Source organism: Lampetra planeri, chromosome 5 (assembly GCF_965212315.1).
Source record: "Lampetra planeri chromosome 5, kcLamPlan1.2.h2, whole genome shotgun sequence".
Lineage (NCBI taxonomy): Eukaryota > Metazoa > Chordata > Hyperoartia > Petromyzontiformes > Petromyzontidae > Lampetra > Lampetra planeri.
The window spans coordinates 3,236,130-3,258,937 of record NC_136111.1 but is presented as its reverse complement, the minus strand read 5'-3'; the positions used below and the strand labels follow the sequence as shown (position 1 = coordinate 3,258,937).

Genomic DNA, 22,808 nt, shown 5'->3' with positions numbered 1-22,808 from the left:
CTACGAACCCGGCGGCCCGAGTTAGATTCCCGCTCATGGCCACCACCAGTGACGATTATCTGAAACGGTCCTGGGCCTCCCCCTAAGTCGACTCAGCCTCAAATTAGTATCTGGTGCAGTGTGTAGTAAACATTGCCACTAGGGAGACAAAGGCGGCCGGGCGCGGTGTTGGCCACCCACCCCCTTGTGTACCGTGCCGGCCTTCATAGGTGCTTGCTAACAGCACTTGCCCCAACAGTCTGTGCAAGCTATATGGGGGATCTTTGTCTTTTGTCAACATCAGCACAGGGATTCTCACGCACAATCCCTAGATTGTAAAAGCGGTCAAACGTAACACATGGTTGACGCACCACACACAGAAACAAGGACACAACTTAAAAATATATTCAAACATCTTTAATACTAAATTACCAAATGGAATCAAATTCAATTTGCAGTGAATTTTTCTTGCCACCCCTAATTCCTACCGTCTTGAATTTATCCAAGCTGCTGCGTAAAATTGAAAGCCCCAATGAGTTAACCTTGAGTGACCCTCCCAATCAAACTTCAACTGTATATTCAAACACCGGTGCACAGGCAGTGCGTTTTGGAGACTTATTTTGGTTACAGATCGTTTTGGACATTGCAAGGATGTCTTAACTGTGTAATAACAGCCAGCGCAAGTTCTAAAACTGCCCTTTTTCAAGAACAGGCCGAGACGAATAGGAAACCAGGCATCTGCCAGTAATCTGGATCTGGATTCGGGTCTGCGCACTCTGCAAAAAAAACTATTCACGTGCTGGCTGACTGGCGAGACAGATTTACATTGAGCGAATGTACGATGAACCAACTCCAGCACCGGGTTACCAGGCACAGGCCCGGTTGCTAAGTGGCCCAATACAACTCTGGTCACCACCCATTCAGGTCGCGACCCCAGTTGGTCACGTCTGCAATTCCCCGAGGCTCTTGATCACTTCCTTGGCAATCGTGAGGTAGGCTTCGGCCTGGTGCACAGCACATACACATACGAAGAGTATACACAGCAAACACATACTGCAATACAACATCATTTAGCAGGCAGGCAGGTTTTGACCCACTGCCTTGCAATGCCTTAAGAAATTGTAATTTGTACTTTAGCATGTGTTCTTTCCCTTACCATTTGCCAAACGGTCACATTTGCATAAAATTGCGTACGACCAGATGATTCTTCCACACAGTAACTGATTCTTACATGCACAATTCGATGCCCGTATCTTGGGTGTAACAATTATAATTAATCGATGAATCGTTAAATGTGCAATATCACGCCATGAACAGGACGTCTCCCTGTTCAAATGAGCCAATGGTGATGCTCCTCTCTGTCCGTGGCCCTGAGTGGGTGTTGGAAATTCCGTATTTTTTTGCTTGAGAACAGCCTCTTAATAGGATTAGGGACATATCCGTGGAGAGGAATCCTACCTCGGGTTCTGGAATAACGGCACAATGAAATGATTACCACCACTCAGTCACGCGATGCGCCTCGGCGTGTTCTCACCTCTGGGCTTCCTGGTTTAGAGATGACAATCGGCTTCCCACTATCTGACGACTCCCTGATGCTGATGTGCAAAGGCACCTCACCTGTACACACGCCCAACAACGCACCACGATGCACCGGTTAGCGCCTCGCACACCACCGAACAACACGGCGCACACCCGACAAGATGATTAAAAGTATTTGTGCGAGTTCACGTCGGAATATCTCACCGAGAAAGCGTAGGCCAAGGCTGGTGGCCATTTGCCTTGCCCCCTCGGCTCCGAATATGTGTGTGCGATGTCCGCACGCAGGACACGTGAACACACTCATGTTCTCCACCACCCCCAAAACCTGCGTGTGAACACACATGTAACATATGCACAGGAACACAGACAAAAAAATACCCCCCTGTGTAGCCTTGATAGATTTTTGTGGCCAAGTGCTGTTAGCGAGGAGCACCTATCAAGGCCGGCATGACACATGAGGGGGTGGGTGGCCAGCCCGGCCTCCTTAGTCTCCCTCGTGACGACGTTCACACATTGCACCAGGTGCTCATGTGAGGCCGAGTCGACCTAGGGGAGACTCAGGACTGGTTCAGATTATTTATCACTGGTGTTGGCCGTGAGCAGGAATTGAACTTGGGTCGCCTGGTTCATAGTGCAGTGCACTAACCGCTGCACTACCGCTCCCCACAGGAACAACAACAGCGGCCATTCATCACTATGTGGCAGGTACTTCACCAAAGGTGCTTGTTGAATTGAGACAAAGTGAAGTGTGGAAGGCTCGCTGGCAGAAGGTGTAACTGTGTGACATTCATATATCTGTGTGTCCCCATGTTCTAGTCTCTCTGTCCCTTACCTGGGGTCCCCCATTTCTCATTTATCTTCATGTCTATTGTGTCCACGTGTCTTTCAGTTTCTCTGTACCTCTGTGCTTCCCGTGTTCGCTTGGCACTGTGTTCCCATGTCCCCATATCACTTTGTGCTTTTGTGCGTATACGTGTCCCCCATATTTGCGTGTGAATTCTCATGTTTCTGTGTCTCTATTAATCCACGGGTCCCCCATTACTCACGGGAACGTCCACTTTTTTAAACATCTCAGCCCCGCGCCTCGCATCCATCAATGCCAGGTCCTGGGGTGTGGATACGATGACTGCACCTACACGGAGACACGGGGACAGACAGGGTGACTCGGAGTCACGGGAATACGAAGTCAAAGGGATATGGAGTCAGGGAGTCATGGAGTCAGGGAGTCATGGGAAAACGGAGTGACGGGGACATGGAGACACAGGAAGATAGGGACATGGGGACACTGTAATACTGGTAGGAACCTCTGGTTACACCAGCCCACAGGGGAGTATTCTGTCCGTCCGTTGTGGAGGGAGGGCCTGGGTGGGGAGGGGCTGGGTGGGGAGGATGGGGCTGGGTGGGGGGTGGAAGGGGTGCGGCTGGGTGGGGAGGGGCTGGTCACCCCGTGGTGCCCTTATAAAACTCAACGTTTCACCTACTCACGCCGGCTTGTGCCCGCCCTCACAGTCGGGCATATTTGCGGAATACACCACGCCGCCATTGACCCTGGCCATTGACCGAGCAACCCAACGTTCCTACCAGCTCCCTCCGCAGGAATGTGTTATGGTAAGCAAGGTGAGTGTGGTGGCGAGTGTGGTGGTAGGAATGTGTGGTTTGGTGGTGAGGTCACCTTGGAGGTGAAGGAGCTGGGACAGGGAGAGCTGCACGTCACCGGTTCCAGGAGGCAAATCCACAACCAGGTACTCCAGCTCCCCCCACTCCACCTGCAATGTCCCGGCAACAGCCGCGGCCACCAGCTCATCAAGCTGCACCATTCCTCAAAAAACAACTCTTCTCATGTCTCCATGTGCGAGTGTTGCCATGTCTCCATAGCCCCATACAAATTTGTCTCTTTATTTGTGTTGATCTATGTCTCTCTGTGCTTCTCTATGTTGCCATGTTTATGTGTGTCTGTATATATGCCTATGTCTACATATTCCTGCAAGTCTCCAAGTCTCCGTGTGTCTCGTGCCTCCATGTGTGCTTCATTGTGTCCCACGTGTCTCCGTATGGCTGTGTCTCCGTGTTCCCGTTTGTACACATCTGCGCGAATATCCCCCCATGCGTGTCGCTCACCTTTCGGATAAGTCTCTCCACCGCTGACATCACCATGAGGCCTCTCCACACCAAGGGCGCTCCTTCCTCCATCAGGAACCCCATGGACATGCTGAAGTGTGCAATGTGCAAAGAGATAAAGAGACACATCTCCTTCAGCGTAGCCTCATAGACAGTAAAGGCTGTTAAAACTGAAGATGCGGGGACATACAACTAAACCGGTGGCAAGTTTGCCTCAGCACGTCGGGGGGAGGGGGAAGCAAGGGGCCACGTGGGTGCCTGGTGGAAAAGTCTGGGGGGCGCGTGGGGGAGGAGAAGCCGAGGGGACCGAGGGGAGGGGCTGTGTTGGAGGGGGGGGGGCAGTGTGTGGGTGGAGTTAAAGAAAGGATTATTTTTCTTCCTCGTTTTAAGTGCAGTCACGGAACAGTGAATGTCTCATCTGCAACATGCTCAGGTAGACTGCAGTTGCTTTTATAACATCCGTCGTGCATAATCTCAACGCACGCACCTCAATGCACACGTACACAGAAAAACATGAAATTAGACGTAAGCGAACGTACACATGAACTTGAACGCACACTCACCATGGAATCCCAAAGTTGATTAACGGTTTCATTAAGTTATCTGAAACAACAGCAGCAGCAGCTTCATCAACTTCCATATCACACAATTTTGCTTCAGATATTTTTGTTCTTGGCAAACGTGGCATATTGTTTTTAAAATCCACAATTCAGTGCACTTATGTTTATTTATATGTATGTATGTTGAACTTTTCGATGTAAAGCTTTCGTGACTGCAGGGATTCATCTTCTTGGTTCTTTCGGTAAAGTCACGTAGAAGGGAAGTAATAAAATAATAAAAATGAAACATAAAATAATTCTCACCTGAGGACGACTGCTTGCGTTGTGGCCGAAACGTCGTGAGAATTATTTTATTATGTTTTATTTTATTATTTTATTACTACCCTTCTACGTGACTTTATGTTGAAATTCTTTTGCACCGTACATAGCCAACCGTGCTAATCGGAGGGGCGGGGGAAGAACAACAATCTAACCACAAAGAGCAGTTCTAAATGCCCATTCAAAACATTCTCAGGTGTCTCCGTTGGGAGGTCAACTGTCAACTCTGTGAAAACTGGCTGAAAAGTTGAAAAAAGTTGTGAAAATTAGTCCTTGCCCAACAAACATCGCACCGACCTCCCAGTAAATATTTTGAATCTCAATGGCCTCAATGATCGATGCCGGGTGTGTGGCCTGGTGCTGCTGCTACTCTGACCACTACCTGATGTGAGCTCCGGCTGCCCCTTGAGATTCATGAGACGAGGGAGCGACGGACCGAACACGTCGAGGTCAAGGAGACCCACACGCTCACCCTGCAACGACCCAAAACAACAACAACAACAAAACCGCAGCATTACCAGCATTGCCGGAAGGAAAAAAAACATGCGAAGAGGTTGCCTCGACTTCACTCACTCGCTCACCCTGCAACAATAAGACCCACTGGATCATTCTGCAACAACAAGAGCCGATCATTCATCTGGCATCGTTCTGATTGGATTTATGTGGATGAGAGGTCAGTGTATTATGGTGAATAAGTAGTGTAGGTATTGACAAATGTATGCTGTATTTCTTTCGCACGGTACATAGCCAACCGTGATAATTGGAGGTGTGGGTAATTACTTGGGAGGTGAGAACGCCATTGGTGAGTGTTCATGAATGCTTCACGCGGATGGTTGGGTGGGAGATGTACGTGGTGAGTAGTGAGTGGGTGAGCCGCCTCATTGTGAATGGTGAAGGATGTACGCACGACAGTAAATGTGTGGTGAGTTTTAGTGAGTGGTGCGTGTTGGCGGTGAGTGTGAGTGTTGAGTTTTTGTCGTAAATGATGTCACCGTTCCAGTGAAGGAGTGTGGTGTTGGTAGTTTTTAACGAGTGGCGAGTGTGGAGCTGAGTGAAGTGTGCGTGAGCAGGGAATGGCGAATTTTTGTGAGTGGCGAGTGTGGGGTTGCGACAGTGGGATTGATGTGTGGGTGAGCAGTTAGTGTTTTGGTGTGGTGATATCCTCACCTCTGTCACAGCCTGCAAGCCCAGTGCCAGGTTAACTGGGGGAGGAAACATACTTATTAGGCCTCATTTTACCCACCTGACCGAGTGAGTATTCTGATGAGCATATGCACATTTTTGTGTACATTTTGGCACACTATGCGTGAGAAAGTATATGAGCAGATAATACATCTCCTTCATACATCTGTCCCTCTACACAAAAATCAATATTTTTACACTTTCCATCAACCACATTCTGGGAGTGCATAATTTCAGCAGGATTGGCTCAATACAAGCAAACTCTGGACTGATTTCGAGAAACATTTTCTCATCAGCAGAATAGGGGCTTGCTGGTGAAATATCAGAAGTTATAGACAAAGACCCTCTCTCTAACATGGGTCCTAGTTCGATGAAAAATTATCCATGGCGATGCTGATGCTCATTCTGTGAGGTGTGTGTACAGGCAGAGTGGGGAGCACAGGTTGTGCATCTGCCAGTCATCTCAGCCAACCCATGCCACCGGCTGTGCCCCTGTTACCTCTTGTCAGCGAGCTTTCGACAACGTCACATGACCTCAAAGTGCACCTGGCCTGGCACGGGTGCCGTGAAGTCACTGCCACTTAGCGGCGAACGGCGTGTCTTGTTATGTGTGCGTATGTGCGTGTGTATGGAGCGGTAGTGTAGTGGCTAGTGCACCATGCTACAAACCCAGCGACCCGTTCACGACCAATAACAATGGCGAATATTTGTGGTGTTCAAACACAAGCACTGGGGGAGACAAAGTGCACCTAGCCTGGCACAATCTGTGGTGACATCACCGTCACTTAGCGGCGAACTGAGCCTGGTGTTGTTGTTGTTGGTGTACAGCATTGTTCTTCACTAATTTTCAGTGTGAGGGCCGCCACACATTTTAAAACCACTGGGGTATTTTCACATGTTGTGTATTCAATATGGGACCCTTCTTGCCAATATAAAAATATAACAATAGGTTTTACCCTTACTGGCAATAAAACAGGTGTTAGAAGATGTTAAAACACAAAACAGAATCCTTTCTCAAGGAATCCTGTCTGAATTAACCACACGTACTTGTGGTGAACATGCGAACAAAAAAAAACATGCTCTGATACTATGTACATTGTCTTTAAAATGGATTGGTCCACACCAGAAACAGCTTTCTTTTGAGCCTAGTCTCCAAAAGACGAACAGCACGAAGACAATGCACCAATCAGGGCATTTATAACTCTTGACTTTAACGCTCAAACTGACTTTAACACAATATCTGCACAATGACAACCTGCCATATTTGCACTATGTTACCCTATTTGCATTTTTGTAATTTTATATTGTATGTTATACCTATTGCATATTTTAGATTTTATTTTATTCAATTTGTACATACTTTAGCTCCTTATTATTAGTTAGACTTGTACCTTTAGTATAGTTAGACTTGTAAACCACTTATTTAAAATTTAAGATTCCTAAATGTTGAATGTATGCAACATCCGGCCAAATAAATTCCTTGTCTGTGCGAACTTTCATGGCGAATAAAACCCTTTCTGATTTGAAGTCAGTGGCCCCGCGAAGGCCTTGCCATGAAGAACGCCTGGTGCGCATGCACACTGTGAGCGTGCGAGAGACAGCGTACTGGCCAGCGTGGACTTGCCCACGCCGCCCTTGCCGGACGCCACGCACAGCACGCGTTTAACCCCGGGCACCGCACGCCTCCGGGGTAGACCGCGCGCCTGCAGCTCCCGCTGGTGGTCGGTGACCTATGGATGACACGGGCACAACACGGGGAGTTCCTGGAGGCACACAAATCACAGAACCAGAACATTGATTTATAGGGGCCGTCCATAAATGACGTCACGCACCTGGGGGGGGGGGGGGGTCAGAAATTTGTGACGATGCGTGACGAGGGGGGGGGGGGGGGAATGTGACGTCACATCAAAATGCGCAACTTTAAATATAGAATTTTTATAACAAAACGAATTGTTATAACAACACTAATTGTTATAACAACACTCCTACAACATCAGAGTGCAGCGCCACATTAAATACGCACTACAATGACAATAGTTTAAAGCGATTTGAAGCATGCTTTATCTTCAAAATGGAATTATGGTTGGGGGGGGGTCAGGGCTTTGTGACGTCATATTTGAGGGGGGGTTGACTTTTTGTGACGCCGTGTGACGAGGGGAGGAGGGGGGGTAAAAAATCGGCCAAAATCGCGTGACGTCATTTATGGACGGCCCCATACGCCGGAAATCCGATGAGCTATGAAGCTCTTTTTTCACAGATGTCCAGTGGGCACGGAGGCAAAGTGGACACGGGGAGGAGACAGGGTAACACTTGGACATACTACATTATTTGCCCGAAATGTCGCCTGTTATATATATTTCATTTTATGGCACTGTACTGCCTTCCATGGTTGTCGGCACCGATGTTTCGCCGTGGCTGGGAATCGGAACACAGGTAGCCCAGTTCACAGCGCAGGTTTTAAATGTTTTTGTTGCCCAAGTTTGATAAAAAAAAAAAGGACTTATATAATTATATTTTGTGACTTGCTTACCATTTTCTGTACTTCGCGCTCATATCGTGTTTTGTATTGTTTGCTGTTGTAACCTGCTGACCCCCCCCCCCCCAAATTGGACATCTGTGAAGAAGAGCTTAATAGCTCATCGGATTCCTTCCTCCTGCAGTCTCAACAAAGATGCTGACATGTCTCCTACAAAGATGGCGACCCGCACGTCAACGTCCTCTACAAAGATGGCGCCACTCACACTCCCCTACAAAGATGGCGGCCCGCACGTCAACGTCCTCTACAAAGATGGCGCCACTCACACTCCCCTACAAAGATGGCGGCCCGCACGCCAACGTCCCCTACAAATATGGCGACACTCGCGTCTATGTCCCCTACAAAGGCGACCCTCACGTCCCCGACAAAGGCGTCCTTCACCCCTTAGAAAGATGGCGATCAGCACATCCCCCACAAAGATGGCGTCTCACAGAAACCCCTACAAAGATGGCGCCCCCCTCTACCCCTTACAAAGATGGCGACCGCATGCGCACTTCACCGACCTGAGCGAGGCTCCTCGCACCCAGGGCGCGCGCGACCGCGACGGCGCGAGACGCGCTCCACATTCCCGCGCTTTTCCTCGCGCGCCTTACAACTCCCAACGGAGTTTCGCGACGTGAATGTGGCGTTGGAAGGTCTCTTGCGTGTCGCGTTTGTCTCTCCTTCCCATCAGTGACGGTGGGAACAGCTAGCAAAGGGCGACGTGACGTCATCCCCCCCCACACAACCGCGCCGAGTGACGTCTCCAAAGCACCGCGTGCGGTTACGTCACTGAACGCGACGTCATCCGGCCGGACAACCCGCGCCGAGTGACGTCATCACAGTCAATGGGTGGCAGCTAGACTCCCACAACGACAATAACGACAACGCACGCGATTCTGTTGTTGTTGCAATCGTGTTGCGCCTTCGCAGGCAGTTTGTTACAGGCCTTTTAATTGCCCGAGGCCAGAGAGACCACTGGTTTTTTTTTTGGCGCGAACGACATGACGTCATCTCCAACGCCGGCGGATGTGGTTCCCCACGGGTTTGGGGTCGCCGTGGGATCCGGATCCCCGTGTTTAGCTATAGGATCCGGATCCACGAATGGGTTCGGATCCTTTGACCCGGTGACCACGCCACGTCCTGCGGGCGCGTGAGTGCCAACAACAACAACAACATTAACAACAACAACAACAACATTCACTATCAACAACAACATTCGCTATCAATAACATTCACTTTCAAAAACATCCACACTTCACTATCACTTTGATATCAACAACAGCCATATCAGAACACTTCACTATCTTGAAATCAACGTCATAATTAAGACGTCGCCATCAACATTTACATATCATCATCAACACCATCAACATTTAATTACATTATTGGGTCTGTCGGTAAAGTCACGTAGATAGGTTCAAATACAATAACAAAAAACGACGTTTCGATCGCAACACAAGCTGCCAGGAAGACGACCGCTATCTGCGTGACTTTTCCGAAAGACCCAAGCATATTAAAGTGTAGCTATCAACATTAAAGTAACGCTATTAACATCATCATCATCAACAACCCCACTATTACCATCATCAACGACCTCACCATCACTAACCACCATCGCTATTAACGACCTTACCATCAACATCACCACGACCGTGACCATCAACAATCTCACCGTCTTCACTATCAACATTATCGCAACATCGAAGAGGTGATATCATCATCAGCATCCTCGCCATCAACATTTAAAAACATAAACTATCATCATCAACACCGTCATCTTGTTAGAGGGCGCTGTCTCAACGCGGTGCCCAAGCGTGTGAGCCTTGCAGACCCTTCGCAGGCTTAAGGTCACCCATGTGCATCTTTCACCATCCCACACGAACCATTGTGGTGAAGTATGGTCAAACAACCCCCCCCCCCACGACTGACGCACTTAAACCATGCCCCCCCCTCCCCCCAGGCTCTGGTGTCCGCCAGCCATTTGCGTCTCACGTGGGAGCGGGGGTTGTTTTGACCATACTTCACCACGCCGGTCGGTCGGTGTGAGCTCTTCAGTGCGTTCGCTGGGAAGGTGGTGGATAGGCGAATGCTAAGAAGTGATAGAAACACGTGGGGGGGGGGGGGGGGGAGCCCTTGTGGGTTTGGCGATTGCTAGATACAACGCGTGGACTCTGTCGGGTGAATAAAGTGAAGTCGAACTGGAAGCAGGTTGAACTGAAAGCGGATAAAACTCGGTATCAGGTCGTCTCGGCGAGTTTCAGAACTCCACGCGTCTGAAGAGTGGCAGCCTTTGTCATAGAGAGTTGATAGTAATTCTGGAGGAGTGGTTATAAAGCCACAAAGCTGCATCTTAATTTACAAAGTGGCGGAAACATGCCCTGGATGAAATATACTGAGTTAAAGGGTTTATTTAAATGCTGGTATTATCGGTCACCAAACTAATCCATCAACTTGCTAAACTTGAGAATGTTTGTTTTTATCGCTATGGCTGAAGCGCAGATTGGTGCTCAGGATCTCGGCGGTATTTGGCCACCTCAAATTAAAGGTAATGGGCGTCGTTTAACAAATACATCTGATAGCCTAGTGAGACGGAAAATCGATTTTTCAATAGGGACATGGGCCAAAACAAATACAACATAAGCACGTATAAAAAATGAGATGATACACGTGCAATGGTGATGCAAATGCTGGTGGTGATGTTGATGATGGTGCCGCCCACAGGAGATGACTCCGTGCTCTTGGTGATTTCTCTTCATGGCTTTGTCAGCGCGACCTCCTGCCCCCACAGCCGCCGAGCTCCATCTCAACATCATGGATGACGGCGCCCCATTGGCCGTGCCGGGGCCGATTGCCGGCGCCAACCTGCGCGCAGGCGAAGACTCGGCTCTCCCGGGCCACAGCCCAGCTCCGCACGGCGACAGCTTTCCCACTGGAAACGGCGGTTCCGTGGGCGGGCGACTCCATTCCAACGGATTTGCAAACGGCGGCAGTGAAACCGGCGATGGCACCGGCGAATGGCACTCCGTAAAAGATCCCTTCGGCGGCGGCGGCGACTTTACCAGAGTTGGTGCTCGTGGCGGCGGCGGCTCTGTTTCACGCGCATGCCGCTGGCTGCGCAACCGCCGCTGGCGCGCCCACTGGCGGGCGCTGCGGCCGTGGTCGTTCGGCGCGTCGCTGGCGCCCGTGGCGCTGGGCGCAGCGCTGGCGTGGCGCGCGGACGGCACGTTCCGCCCCGCGGCGTTCGCCGCCACGCTAGCGTGCGTGCTGTGCGTGCACGGCGCCGGAAACCTCGTCAACACCTACTACGACTTCGTGCGCGGCGTGGACTCGGGCGACCACCGAAGCGACGACCGCACGCTGGTGGACGGGCTGCTGGCGCCCGCGCAGGTGGTGCGCCTGGGCGCGCTGCTCTACAGCGCCGGCTGCGCGGGGGCCCTGGCGCTGGCGGCCGCGTCGCCGCTGCGCAACGAGCACTTGGCGCTGCTCTACTTCGGCGGCCTCTCCAGCTCCTTCCTCTACACGGGCGGCATCGGCCTCAAGTACGTGGCCATGGGCGACGCGCTCATCTTCGTCACGTTCGGCCCGCTCTCGGTGCTCTTCGCCTTCTCGGCGCAGACGGGCCGCCTCGCCGCGGGGCCCCTCGCCTACGGGCTCCCGCTGGCGCTGCTGGCGCAGGCGGCGCTGCACGCCAACAACGCGCGCGACGCCGAGGGCGACCGCGCGGCCGGCGCCGTCACGCTCGCCATGGTGATGGGCCCGGCCGCCTCCTACGCGCTCTACATCGCGCTGCTGCTGCTGCCCTTCGCGGGCCTCGCCGCCGGCGCCGCGAGGCTGCGCGCGCCCACCCTGGCGGCGCCGCTCGCCGCGCTGCCGCTGGCGCTGAGGCTGGAGCGGCGGTTCCGCGCCGGCACGCTCAGGGACGTGCCGCAGGGCACGGCGAGGCTCGGCCTGGCCGTGGGGTTGCTGTACGCGGCGGGCGTGCTCCTCGCGCCGCCGGGGAGTCTCCCCGGACTCACGTGACGACGCGTCGCTCGCGCGAGCCGACGCCGGTCGACGCGCGCGAACAACAATCCAGCACCGCAGATGCATAAACACGCACGCGGAAGAGCACGTACGTCATCACTTCCACACCACTGAAATCACGCAGACGTAAACGCTTGCTCACGCACATGTATACATGGACATACACTCCACTTCTTTCGTATGGCTTATGTAGATGCAGAGTAACAACGACAATTTCACATTCAGGTGGTCAAGCCAGATAACCTCGTCAGGAGAAGCGGAGTGTATAGCTCGTGCACGCACACACATTAACACACACTAACACATTCACACACACACATATTAACACACATATTAACACACATTAACACACATGTAAAGTCCACAAATCAATGAGACTCCACTTGTCATATTGTTTCACGGGAGTTCATTGACCATACTTTACTACACTGGTCAATGCGGTTTGAACGGGGAGAAAGCGCATACATGGGAGGAGCACAAGCACATTGATGGTTTTTCCTGCACTGCCCTCTGCTGCCCACAATCAAATATGAAAGTGTGCACATTCACACTTCTGCATTCAGGCAAATGTCCCCAATTTCGCCCCCAGAGACCATTGTTGCAAACGCTATTTTGGTATTTGCACTCCACAGTGAACACTAATTTCAGGGAACTTGGGAGTGGGCCCGTGTTCTATTAGTATGCCAATTACCAGTGGTGTCGTGCACATGGCCTTGGGGGTGCACGGGGGCTCGGTGTCTCTTACACGAGGCTGTTTACAGTCTTGTCCAATGTCAGACGGTGAAAACACAAACCTGTGGCAGCAGCCCGTTTCTCTTTTTAAACAGGAGTTGTTTGAAAATTGAATTTGAATGTAAATGAAGCGTTTGTATGATACTTTATTTAAATAAAGTTTAAATTTTGGAAACCTGCACATTTGGAATCAAGTGACTGCTTTTTTTTTTGTTTAAACTCCATCATCCACCGTCTCATCACAACATGATCACTGTCGACACTACAGTATATTTTACCTGCACACTTACCACCACCACACACACACGCACCCAAAAACCTCTCCAGTTAATGTCCGCTGTCTTTATTTGATATACAGGTGGAGCATAACCATTACTGTGGGTCAGTCTCAATGCTGCGTCAAACACAGCGAAAGCAGCACTGGAGAACAACACCCGGACGCCGCCGTGAAAACGTCGCACGTACCGTGCGTACAATTCGTATGACAGACGAATATACGGTTCCGTCCCCCGGCGAGAGTTTGCTGCGTGTAACAATATACATTTGTACGTCTTATCGCTCGCTCTAGCAGCATTAACATTGTGTAAGTTCAGTAGAATGTACACGCGTGCTTTGGCGGTCGTGTATTAAAGTGCGACTGTGCGTGCGTTGCGTGCGACGCACAAGTAGTAACTTGGCGACTGTGTTGTTGCACGTAAGCGATTCTTTTGAGTCCAGATATATAGTGGTTTGCGCATGTGACGTGGATCACGGTTGTTTGCGAGCGGCTGTTGTGGGTAGCTGTGCTTGAATGACTGCGCAGGCTGTGGATGTTTCTCCGTCGTCCATCCTCGATGCGGAGCGCCGATTTTCCATGCCCAAGCGACGCTGCGCGAGACCCATGCTACCCCGCTGCGGTGCTGGCATTTCACCAGTGATCTCCCGTCGTATTTAGATACACTTCCCCGTCACCTTAGGTTGCAGTTCTGAAGAGTGGTGTTATGGGTATTCTATAAGCGCGGGAGAACAGTTGCAGTGAACCACTCCACTGGGGGGGGGGGGGGGGTAAATATTGGTTCCGAAGCACTAAATTGTGGAAAAGTGGGTTTTAAACCAATGTCATTTAAGGAGCCATACACAACGGCAGCATTGTGGGCTGATAGTATTTTCTTCCTGTGACATGGATTTTTCATGTATCAGACCCTTTGAAAGTGTAGCAGGGAAAGCTGGTGGGAAATTGAGTCAAGCTTATTTTCATCTGTTTTTTTTTTAAACATAAAAAAACTTAAATGCAGGCAACAAATGCACTTCAACACAAAAGCAAACGCACTTCACCGACCGAGAGGCCCACAGACTCGAACAGCAGGGATTGGCATCGCGGGATTTATCACACCACACCTCCTCAATCTTAAAAATAAAGTACAGTATTTGGGTTCACAACGGCCATGTCAGGCCGTTGAGCCAACCCCTCCAGCCAGTACCATTAAATACTCTTTGTATTTTCCCATTTTTTTTACTTACTGCATTAAATAAACTAAGTGAAACCAGCCAATGGGTTCACATGGGGTCACACTGGCTCTGTCAGGACACTGCGTCGGTGTGGAGGTTGGGCATTATTTTTAGACGCTAAGCCATGATGACCGGGGCTTGTTTACTGCCAGGCCCACTTGTGGGTGAGAGGACGAAGGGAAAATTGCTTCCTGCGACTGCCCTGCCCACTCCTCCACGCAGTGACTCCCATGACAGGCCATCACCTGTGAAGACTACAAAAGCGCAGAGCAACACAATAGCAAGTGTGTACGCCTGTAACAATTCTCCAACTGAAATTATTACTTTCAAGATACGTGACTTAAAGGTTGTGCGCATTCAGAATTAATTGGACATTATGCACGATACGCAAACGCGACCTTCAGGCTTAACGGTGCAAATGAGACGGAACACACGAGACGACAAAAATAAATTTGGATACGACTCCATATCGTAACATTGGATTGCGAATCGTTGAATGGCAACTGCTGCAATGCAGGGTGCAGCGTCCAAACGAACGTACTTAGCTTGAACTGCTTCAACAACCGAGGGGGCTTGTTGAGCAGACAAGATAGGCACGGCCGCGAACCGCTCGTGCGCACAGCAGGACAAGGTTTGGTGGTAGTGTGAGATTGGTCAAAAGCCTGCGATGTGACTTCCAGGTTGTTCCACAACATCGTGTGACCACACAACTCCTGTAGGGGGGGAATCTGGAATTAATTGAAATGCTTCATTGTCCAGACACATCGCGCCCGACTAGGAGGACATCTGTGCGCAATCAAAACATTCACATAACCCGCAGTGGCGCCCTCTCTCATTAGTCATTGCCTTTTGCACCGATTCTCTCCCACTAGCCGGCGAGCTGCCCGTGGTGGATCTAAATTCATGTTGCCCGGACAGCATTAACCGTGCCAGTTCGTAAGGTGCAATTATTATTTAAAATTTCTCCACATTCTTGGGAGTGATGTTCACACGACACGAGACACTCATTGACCCCCGTCCACAACGGACGCTCATGGACTCGGCAAGCAGAGCGGGGGGGGGCAGTGGGACGTGTGTCGAGTTCCACAAACAGCAAACCAATGTGAGCATTAGCAAGCATAAGAGGTTTTTTTTTGGGTTAGATCGCTTCAATATAAATGTGTCCTTAAACCCTCCACCACCCGACACAGCCAACTGGTAATGGTTTTGTCGCGTAAACAAAACGTGCCAATTCATTACGAGCTCAGCACACGGTGCGTTGGAGAGTAAACCCACAAAACTCGGATTGTAAATGCTGTGGGTTTACTCTCCAACACACAGATGTCCTGAACTAGGAACGAAATGGCATGTTCTGTTTACGTGACAAACCTTACTAATTGTTCGTGTCGGGTGGTGGTGGGTTTAACGGCACATTTATATTCATGGCTAACTAAAAAAAACCTTTATTATGGATATTGGTCGCGAAAGCCTACTACGTGTTAAACTAACCATTGGCAAGCAACCGGAGCAACGGTTCTGCCCCACCAGTGGTAGCGTCACAAAAGCGCCTGCTCCATCAACTCCCGATGGGAAGAGCTTTTGTCATGCAACGTTTCCGGAGTGTGAAGCTAAAGTGGAGTGTGGGGGAGGTGAAAACATGGGAGGGAAACGGTGCAAAACTGACAGGACGAGAGAGCGAGATGAGAGACACAAACAACAGGTACTAGGGACGAGCCCACGTAGATATGAAGGACATGTTGGGTTTTGGAGATGGGTCAAGATTTAGCAGTTTCAATACTTTGTGACCAATTTTATCCGACTTCGTGGCATCTGGATACCAGGCAAAGCATCGTTAATTCGGGCATCGGAGCTAACACTTCAGATTGAGAGCGTCTTTCAATTATCTGACCCGCACGGTCGGGAGGTGACCACCAGCTTGCCTGCCTGCAATTTCGACCAAAAGAACAAAACTAAATACGTCAACAAACTTTCTTGCAGTTCGCCTGTGACCGAGCTCAAAACTTGTAACACAAATACACAAGGTGTGCGAGAGGCTGATCAACTGTCCCATGACAATCAAGGACAGAGACCGACGCAAACCAACGCTTATCTTTGCCCAACGCGATGTCTCTGTGGTCGTGTCTACACGGGGTCGTCCCTCTTAACTTCCCACCCCCTGCAACCCCCATTCCCTCAATTGCACTTTAAAAGTTTAAAACGTCGCGTGATCGCTTCTTCACATCAACGCCGGCCCAAGGATGACGGACGGCGCAGTCCTCGTTTCAAGCTCATGACCATGGCCAGTCGAGGAGTTCTCGGCGCTGCTGCGTTGTTTTGAGACGAGCACAAGGCAAAACACAAGCGTGACAGTTACGTGGGCTCGGGATGTAGCGAGGGAGAGCCTGCTGAGGACACGGCAAGCAACGGGCTCTTCCCTAAGACTTTGGCAAGCGTGCCGGGGATCTTTCCCGGAGGTTACGTACAGCGCATAACTTGTCCCAGGTGTCAGGGCATCATTCACAAGGGTGGGAGGGGAGGTGGGTTTGTGGAAAAAAAATACTTCCCATGGGATCACAAGCCAGACTTTGCACACGCTTTGTAGATCACGCGCACGGATACACGCACGGACACACGGGGAATTCCCGAAAAGAGGTGGAAAAATCTTCCGCCACTAATGGCGGCGGCCAGGCGGACCGTTGTTTGAGCACGCTCGACGCTTGACAGTTTGCTCTGAGTCGACGGTTCCATCACCCATCACTGCCCTGTGATTTTCGTCGCATGTTATTCTTATCACAATCATCGTCATCATCATCAACCAGAGTGCACCGCCTGCTGTGAAGTGGACATTAAAGAACCCGTGGCGTCCTTCACAAGGGTAGACCTTTGTGTTCCAGTGGCGTGGTCCAATATCCGCAAGTCAAATTCTGAAATGGGATGTTTCCAGGAATGGTGGTTTTGTGTGTGTTGATGCTGAAGAAGAGTCTTAAGGACCTGCAGAATTCCCAGGCAGAGCTGAGAATGCTCTTTCACCTCCAAAGACAAAATGAATCATTCTACGATATCTGGGAAGAACAGTGACATCCCTCAGAGCGGAAGGAATAATTTTCAGGATTCCCGAGGAGAACTAAGAAATCCCTCTATTGCCAACGCAAGAAGTGGCAGCTCAGTTCCTGGGAAGTGCTGATAAATATTCCAGGGCCAAAGAAAACATTCGAGGGAATTCCCCCAAAAGCTGGGAAAACTCTCGCAGCAAAAGGAAGCATTTGCGGAATTTCCGGGAAGAGCCGGCAAAGTTCCTAGCATCAAAACAACAGCGCTGAGAATCAGTTCTGCGGGTGAGCAGCCCCCGCCCCCGTTAACCCCACGCCCCGCTCGCTCGCTACGCCTCGCGCGGCCGATTCACCCTGAGCACTTCTGCCATCTTCTCGGCAAGCGTGTGGGGCGAGTAAGCCTTGAGGCGTGGCGGGGCCCGCAGGCCGCGCCAGTTGTCGCCGGAAGATTCGCATTTGCGGGGCTCGGAGGGCGGCGGCGGCGGCGGCCCCTGCAGGGGAGGAGGAGTGAGCTGTGTCGGCGGAGCCGGCTCGGGCTGGTAGTCCAGCAGCCGCGGCAGGAAGTCGGTGAGCAGCTCCTGGAGTTCGGCTGCGGGAGGGCGACAGTCAACTGGTCAGTGTGGAGTGCTCGGTCAGTGTGGGCGGAGTAACTCAAATGTGGCCAGCGTTGTGTCTTCATTCAGCGTTGTGCGTCCCGGTCAGTTCATCGTTGCCATTTTGAGAGTGCCCACTGTGTGGTGCGGTGAGTGCCGTGTGGTTCGAGACGTTAGGCCAGGGCGGTCGGTGTGCTGCGACCCGAGCTGTTCTGTGCGGCGTGCTGCATGCTAAACGCGGCACGTGGCGTGCGGTCCCTCACACGCCATGTCGTCGCGGCCGAGGTAGGAGCACCAGCGGTCGCGCATCAGCTCGACGGCGCACAGGTCGGACTCCCTGGCCACAGCCGCCTCGTCCCCGGCGTCGCCGCCCTCGCAGGAGCTGCCCAGCGGGGCCAGGAGCGCCATGGCAGGCAGCACCAGCTCCGTCATGACGGCGAGCGAGCGCGTGGCCTGGGCCACGTCCCCCGTGCCGAACGTCAGCGCGCACGCCTCGTTGACTCGCTGGGGCGGCGCGGGGAGAGAGAGGGAAGACGGCGGAAGAGGGAGCACGGAGAGAGTTGGAACCGACTCGATGCCGGACCAATCGGTGTGGGGGACGTTGACGAGCAGACAAGACTTTGTGAGGGTAAAACAAGAGCTCATCTGGCACAAATACAGTGACATTCTTGACGTGCCTGGCTATGTCTTTGCTCGCGGCCAGGCAGCTTAAACCTCCGATTAGCACGGTTGGCTAAATACGGTGCGAAATAAGTTCAACATACAAACGTAAAACGCAGCAAATTGGCCAAAATGCCTGGGTCTGACCCGTGACGCTCTTGCCGGCAGCAAGAGTCTTCCGCACTGCAAGCGACGGCATCAAAGCGCACCGAGCTTGGCACAAGCATTGTGGTGACGTCACTGGCCACTTCGTGGCGAATGGTGGCTGTTTGTTGTTGTTGTTGTCGAGCGTGAGAGCGGTGGAGGTGTGGCTGGCGAGTGAGCAAGCCAGGAGCGGAGCCTCACCCGCACGCACACCCTGCGGTAGCGCGCCAGCACGTCGCGCCGCACGCCCCGGCGCTGGCCGCGCGCCAGCAGCTCCTCGTTCACCGCATGCGCGTGCATTAAGCACGGCAGCGCCTCCGTGTACCTGCACGCGTACACAAGGGCACACGGGCGCACAAAAGACAAAGATCCCCCCGCATGGCTTCAAGAGACCGTTGGGGCAAGTGCTGTTAGCGAGCACTTACGAAGGCCGGAAGGACACACGAGGGGGTGGGTGACCAGCACCACGCCCGGCCGCCATCAAACACCACACATGTACACAAGACAAGACTTCAAGCCGTGTGTCTCTGCGTTTAATTTAGAGGCCGAGGCTTCGATGAGCTGTTTGTAAACCCCGGCCTCACTTTGAAATTGAACCACCGTGGAATCCCTGTGCACTACACATTACATAGTGTGTGTCTGATGTTCAATAATAAAGCCTGCACGCCCAACCACCGCTTGCCCAAGCAGGCTTTGTTTGGCCAGGGGGGACTAAATGGGTGTGGCACGGGCTAGAGAAGAGATGAGCTGATGTGGTACAGGAAGATGTGGAGATAAGTAGATTTGCTGATGGAGGAGGCTCGTGAAAGATGCTACTCGGTAGTTGGGAGGCAGTTGCTCTCCAATAGAGGGCAGAGATGCGACGCTCACAACAAGGAGCGGAGCGTCGGGCGGATAAAACACAGCAGTTGGCACAGTGCGGAGCACAGGTGGTGTGCATCTGCCAGTCATCTCAGTCAACCCATGGCACTTGGGTCTGTCCCGTGATCTGTCAGCGAGCCTTTGACACCTCACGTGACCTAAAAGTACACCTGGTCTGGCACAGGCGCTATGGTGAAGTCACTGCCACTTAGTAGCAACAAATTGCCGGCAGTCTCTATGTTTACCTGAGCCCAATCTCTCTGTACGCTACTAAACGATGGCAGTTCTCTGCACTGCTGATCCGAGGTAACTGATGTTCACTATTCAATGATCACACAGCCACACTCACTCTCAATCTCACACACACACACAGTGTGGTACCTGCCCTCCTGATATTTCTCGATGCCCATAACCAGGTAAACACACACTTGCCGGAACAGCTCATACTCCTGGTGCCATTTCTATGAAGAAAAAACACACAAACACGCATACAGATAAAGCACATACACACACACGTGCATTACAATTACATACGCACATCCATACATTTGACAAAGATAGCCTCAACAGACTGTTGGGGCAAGTGTTGTGAGCGAGCACCTATGAAGGCCGGAACGGCACACGAGGGGGTGGGTGGCCAGCACCACGCCCGACTGCCTTTGCCTCCCCAGTAGCAATGCTTACACACCGCACCAGGTACTCATTTGAGGCTGAGTCGACCTAGGGGAGGGCCAAGACCGGTTCAGATAATTGTCACTGGTGTTGGCCACATGTGGGAATCTAACTCAGGTTTCGTATCGCAGTGCGCTACACCGCAACAATTCCCGCTCCCCATATATCCACGCACTTCAGTAGTTTTCCTGCTGTAATTGTCTCACCTGATGACGATCGCTTGTGTTGCGATCGAAACGTCGCGATCTATGATTTTCTACCTACGTGACTTTACCGAAAGAACCAAAGAGTACTCATACACTACTTAAACACACACAGATAGTCCCCGAGTTACGATGGTCCGACTTACGATATTTCGATCTTACGATGGCGATAGCGATACGACAAAATTGTCAAATATTTTAAATTTCGCACGGCAGGCAAACGCAGCAGCGTACGAGGTACGATACTGTACGTTGGGACGCTGCCGGGATGTACTGTACGCTTCTCCCACCTTGTGTGGTGATGCCTCTCACTCTCATAAGCGGTCGACGGAGTTAAGTTGTCTCGGTGTTAGCAATACAGTATTGTAATTAATAAATACATACAGTATATAGCTTATACAGTACGGTACTGTAAATTTCTCTGTTTTGCTAAATTATCACCATTCTCTAAGACTCCGGTGTAGGCTAGGCCATCTTCGACTTACGATATTTTTGACTTACGATGGGGTCGTCGTAACGCTTCTCATCGTAAGCAGAGGACTACCTGTACATGCGGGTTTCTTGAGGGTTGTGTGTGTGCTGGAGATGGTGGATCACACACCTGGTACTCAGCTGGATCCATATCCTCAGGACTGATTTCTTGCAATTTCGCCTGAGCAACCTTCATTATCTTAATGAGCCTAGTGAGAAAGACACACGCACATTTTGCATTCACAATACCGAATTCTAGACTCGTATTCTAGGTCACGACTCAGCTCAGGCTTGGCTCATTTGAGCCGTCTCAAACCCGACGCTTTACTTGAGCCGGCTCTGAGGACGGCCCCAGCCATGTTCAGGATTTCAATTGAGCTAAGCCCTGAGCCGAGCCACGTCTGAGCCACTCATTCTCCTTTGAAAGCAAACCGAGCAGTTCAAGCCTCTGAGCGTTAGAGGCCACGTCAGAGCCGAGCTGTGACTACGAATACAATCGGATAACTGGGTAATCAAGATCAGTGGCTTACGACTGTTCCATGAACATTATATTCAAGATCAGTGTCTAGGAAACTGGGGTTGGGGATCGGTGAATTGGTGCTCTGTTCCAGGAAAACGGGTGTTCAGGACCAGTGGCTTGGGACTGTTTCAGGAGACAGGCGAGTGGGACCAGGGAATCGGTAAATCAGTCGAGTGGGACCAGGGAATCGGTGCACTAGGGCCTCACTGCTCGTCGTAGCTCAAGTTCCGGTCGGCGAACTGCTCGAGCAGAGCGCGCTCCACCACGCGGTTGGGAGCCTCGTTCTGGAAGAGGTAGATGACGACGTGCTCCAGCCGCTCCTCACGGCCGCGCCACGCCATCGCCGCCGCCGCCCCCGACGTGCCCGCGGGCGCCAGGGGGGGCGACGCGGGCGAGGACGCGTCCGGGTACGACTCCTGCGCCAGGGCTCTCAGGCGCGCGTACTCTACGCGGAACGCCTGCACGCAGGGTGGGGGGGTTGGGGGGTGGTGGGTGGGGGGACAGAGGCACGCGGACGGTGCAATGTGAGAGGAGACCGGAGTATGCTTACCAAGGCGCACGAGGAGGGTAAACAAGGTCCGCACAGAGAGATTCAAGTTATCTGCGGGTGTGCTACCATCACAGAATCTTCATTTAATTCTGGAGAAATCCGATGAGCTACGAAGCTCTTTGTCATCGATTATTGTCCAACTGGCCGTGTATACACGCATTGTGCCGACCAATAAATACATCGTGTGGACCACACACAAACGCGCGACACACGAGGCCCCGGTTCAAGCTTCCAGGGAAGCGGCAACCCAACAAATTAACCCAGGATGTCAACGCCGTGTCTCCATGGTAACGGCAGCTCTCAGAGCGGCCGGTTACCGCGGCGACAGTTACCTCGATGAGGGTGGCCTCGGGCCCCTGAGCCTCGCGCACGAGCCGGGCTCGAGCGACCGCCATGAGCACGCCTTGCATGGCCGGCGTCAGCATCACCTGCACACGCACGCACGCACGCACAAACATCCACCGTGTGGTCAGCGACGTGTGGGGCTAGCGACGTGTGGGGCTCGTGATGTTTGGGGCTAGTGGTCCTGTTAATGCCAGCAGAGCGCATGAATGGGTGCTGTGCACAGCACGAAGCCTGGCCGCCTTTGTCCCCCAGTGGTGATGCTTCATGCGCACCGCACGCCAAGTCCCATTTGTCTCACCGCCG

General features: G+C 51.9%; 3 protein-coding genes across 8 annotated transcripts in view; 1 reads left to right on the top strand and 2 right to left on the bottom strand.

Moving 5' to 3' along the window:
• Positions 1-381: 381 nt before the first annotated feature.
• NUBPL (NUBP iron-sulfur cluster assembly factor, mitochondrial) lies at positions 382-9,097 on the bottom strand. Its single transcript, XM_078594112.1, has 11 exons — positions 8,736-9,097; positions 7,303-7,426; positions 5,682-5,716; positions 4,897-4,987; positions 4,200-4,239; positions 3,637-3,727; positions 3,191-3,284; positions 2,565-2,650; positions 1,723-1,843; positions 1,514-1,596; positions 382-983 (listed from the first exon to the last, which is right to left on the bottom strand). Exons 1-11 carry the CDS (start codon positions 8,943-8,945, stop codon positions 921-923), a joined length of 1,038 nt encoding a protein of 345 aa, XP_078450238.1. The 5' UTR covers positions 8,946-9,097; the 3' UTR covers positions 382-920.
• On the top strand, positions 8,859-13,150 carry UBIAD1 (UbiA prenyltransferase domain containing 1). 4 transcript variants are annotated; one of them, XM_078594110.1, is made up of 4 exons: positions 9,287-9,364; positions 10,175-10,246; positions 10,714-10,759; positions 10,936-13,150. In XM_078594110.1, the coding sequence occupies exon 4, from the start codon at positions 10,969-10,971 to the stop codon at positions 12,232-12,234; it is 1,266 nt and encodes a 421-aa protein (XP_078450236.1). In that variant the 5' UTR covers positions 9,287-9,364; positions 10,175-10,246; positions 10,714-10,759; positions 10,936-10,968; the 3' UTR covers positions 12,235-13,150. The 4 variants fall into 4 exon arrangements, with proteins under 4 accessions (XP_078450234.1, XP_078450235.1, XP_078450237.1 ...); XM_078594109.1 differs by lacking the exon at positions 10,175-10,246 and having other exon boundaries at positions 9,264-9,364; XM_078594111.1 differs by lacking the exon at positions 10,175-10,246 and having other exon boundaries at positions 9,274-9,364; positions 10,709-10,759.
• A 146-nt stretch (positions 13,151-13,296) lies between these two features.
• The window catches only part of LOC144718673 (ubiquitin carboxyl-terminal hydrolase 25-like), a 30,857-nt gene continuing 21,345 nt past the window's right edge, over positions 13,297-22,808 (bottom strand). For all 3 annotated transcript variants that reach the window (XM_078594105.1, XM_078594106.1, XM_078594107.1), the window contains exons 20-26: positions 22,493-22,588; positions 21,818-22,068; positions 21,221-21,299; positions 20,126-20,205; positions 19,085-19,208; positions 18,343-18,583; positions 13,297-18,075 (exon numbers count right to left, since the gene is read on the bottom strand). In XM_078594105.1, coding sequence (XP_078450231.1) covers positions 17,816-18,075; positions 18,343-18,583; positions 19,085-19,208; positions 20,126-20,205; positions 21,221-21,299; positions 21,818-22,068; positions 22,493-22,588 — 1,131 coding nt within the window. In that variant the 3' untranslated portion in view covers positions 13,297-17,815. The remainder of the gene's footprint in view (positions 18,076-18,342; positions 18,584-19,084; positions 19,209-20,125; positions 20,206-21,220; positions 21,300-21,817; positions 22,069-22,492; positions 22,589-22,808) is intronic.

Bases quoted from the DNA above. Each gene is read 5' to 3' on its own strand.
- NUBPL (XM_078594112.1), bottom strand. From the start codon at position 8,945: ATGACGTCACGTCGCCCTTTGCTAGCTGTTCCCACCGTCACTGATGGG. The intron at 3,285-3,636 runs GTGAGCGACACG...GGGACATTGCAG, and splicing joins TGGAGAGACTTATCCGAAAG to GTGGAGTGGGGGGAGCTGGA. The intron at 984-1,513 runs GTGAGAACACGC...GCTGTGCACCAG, and splicing joins CTAAACCAGGAAGCCCAGAG to GCCGAAGCCTACCTCACGAT.
- UBIAD1 (XM_078594108.1), top strand. From the start codon at position 10,969: ATGGCTTTGTCAGCGCGACCTCCTGCCCCCACAGCCGCCGAGCTCCAT.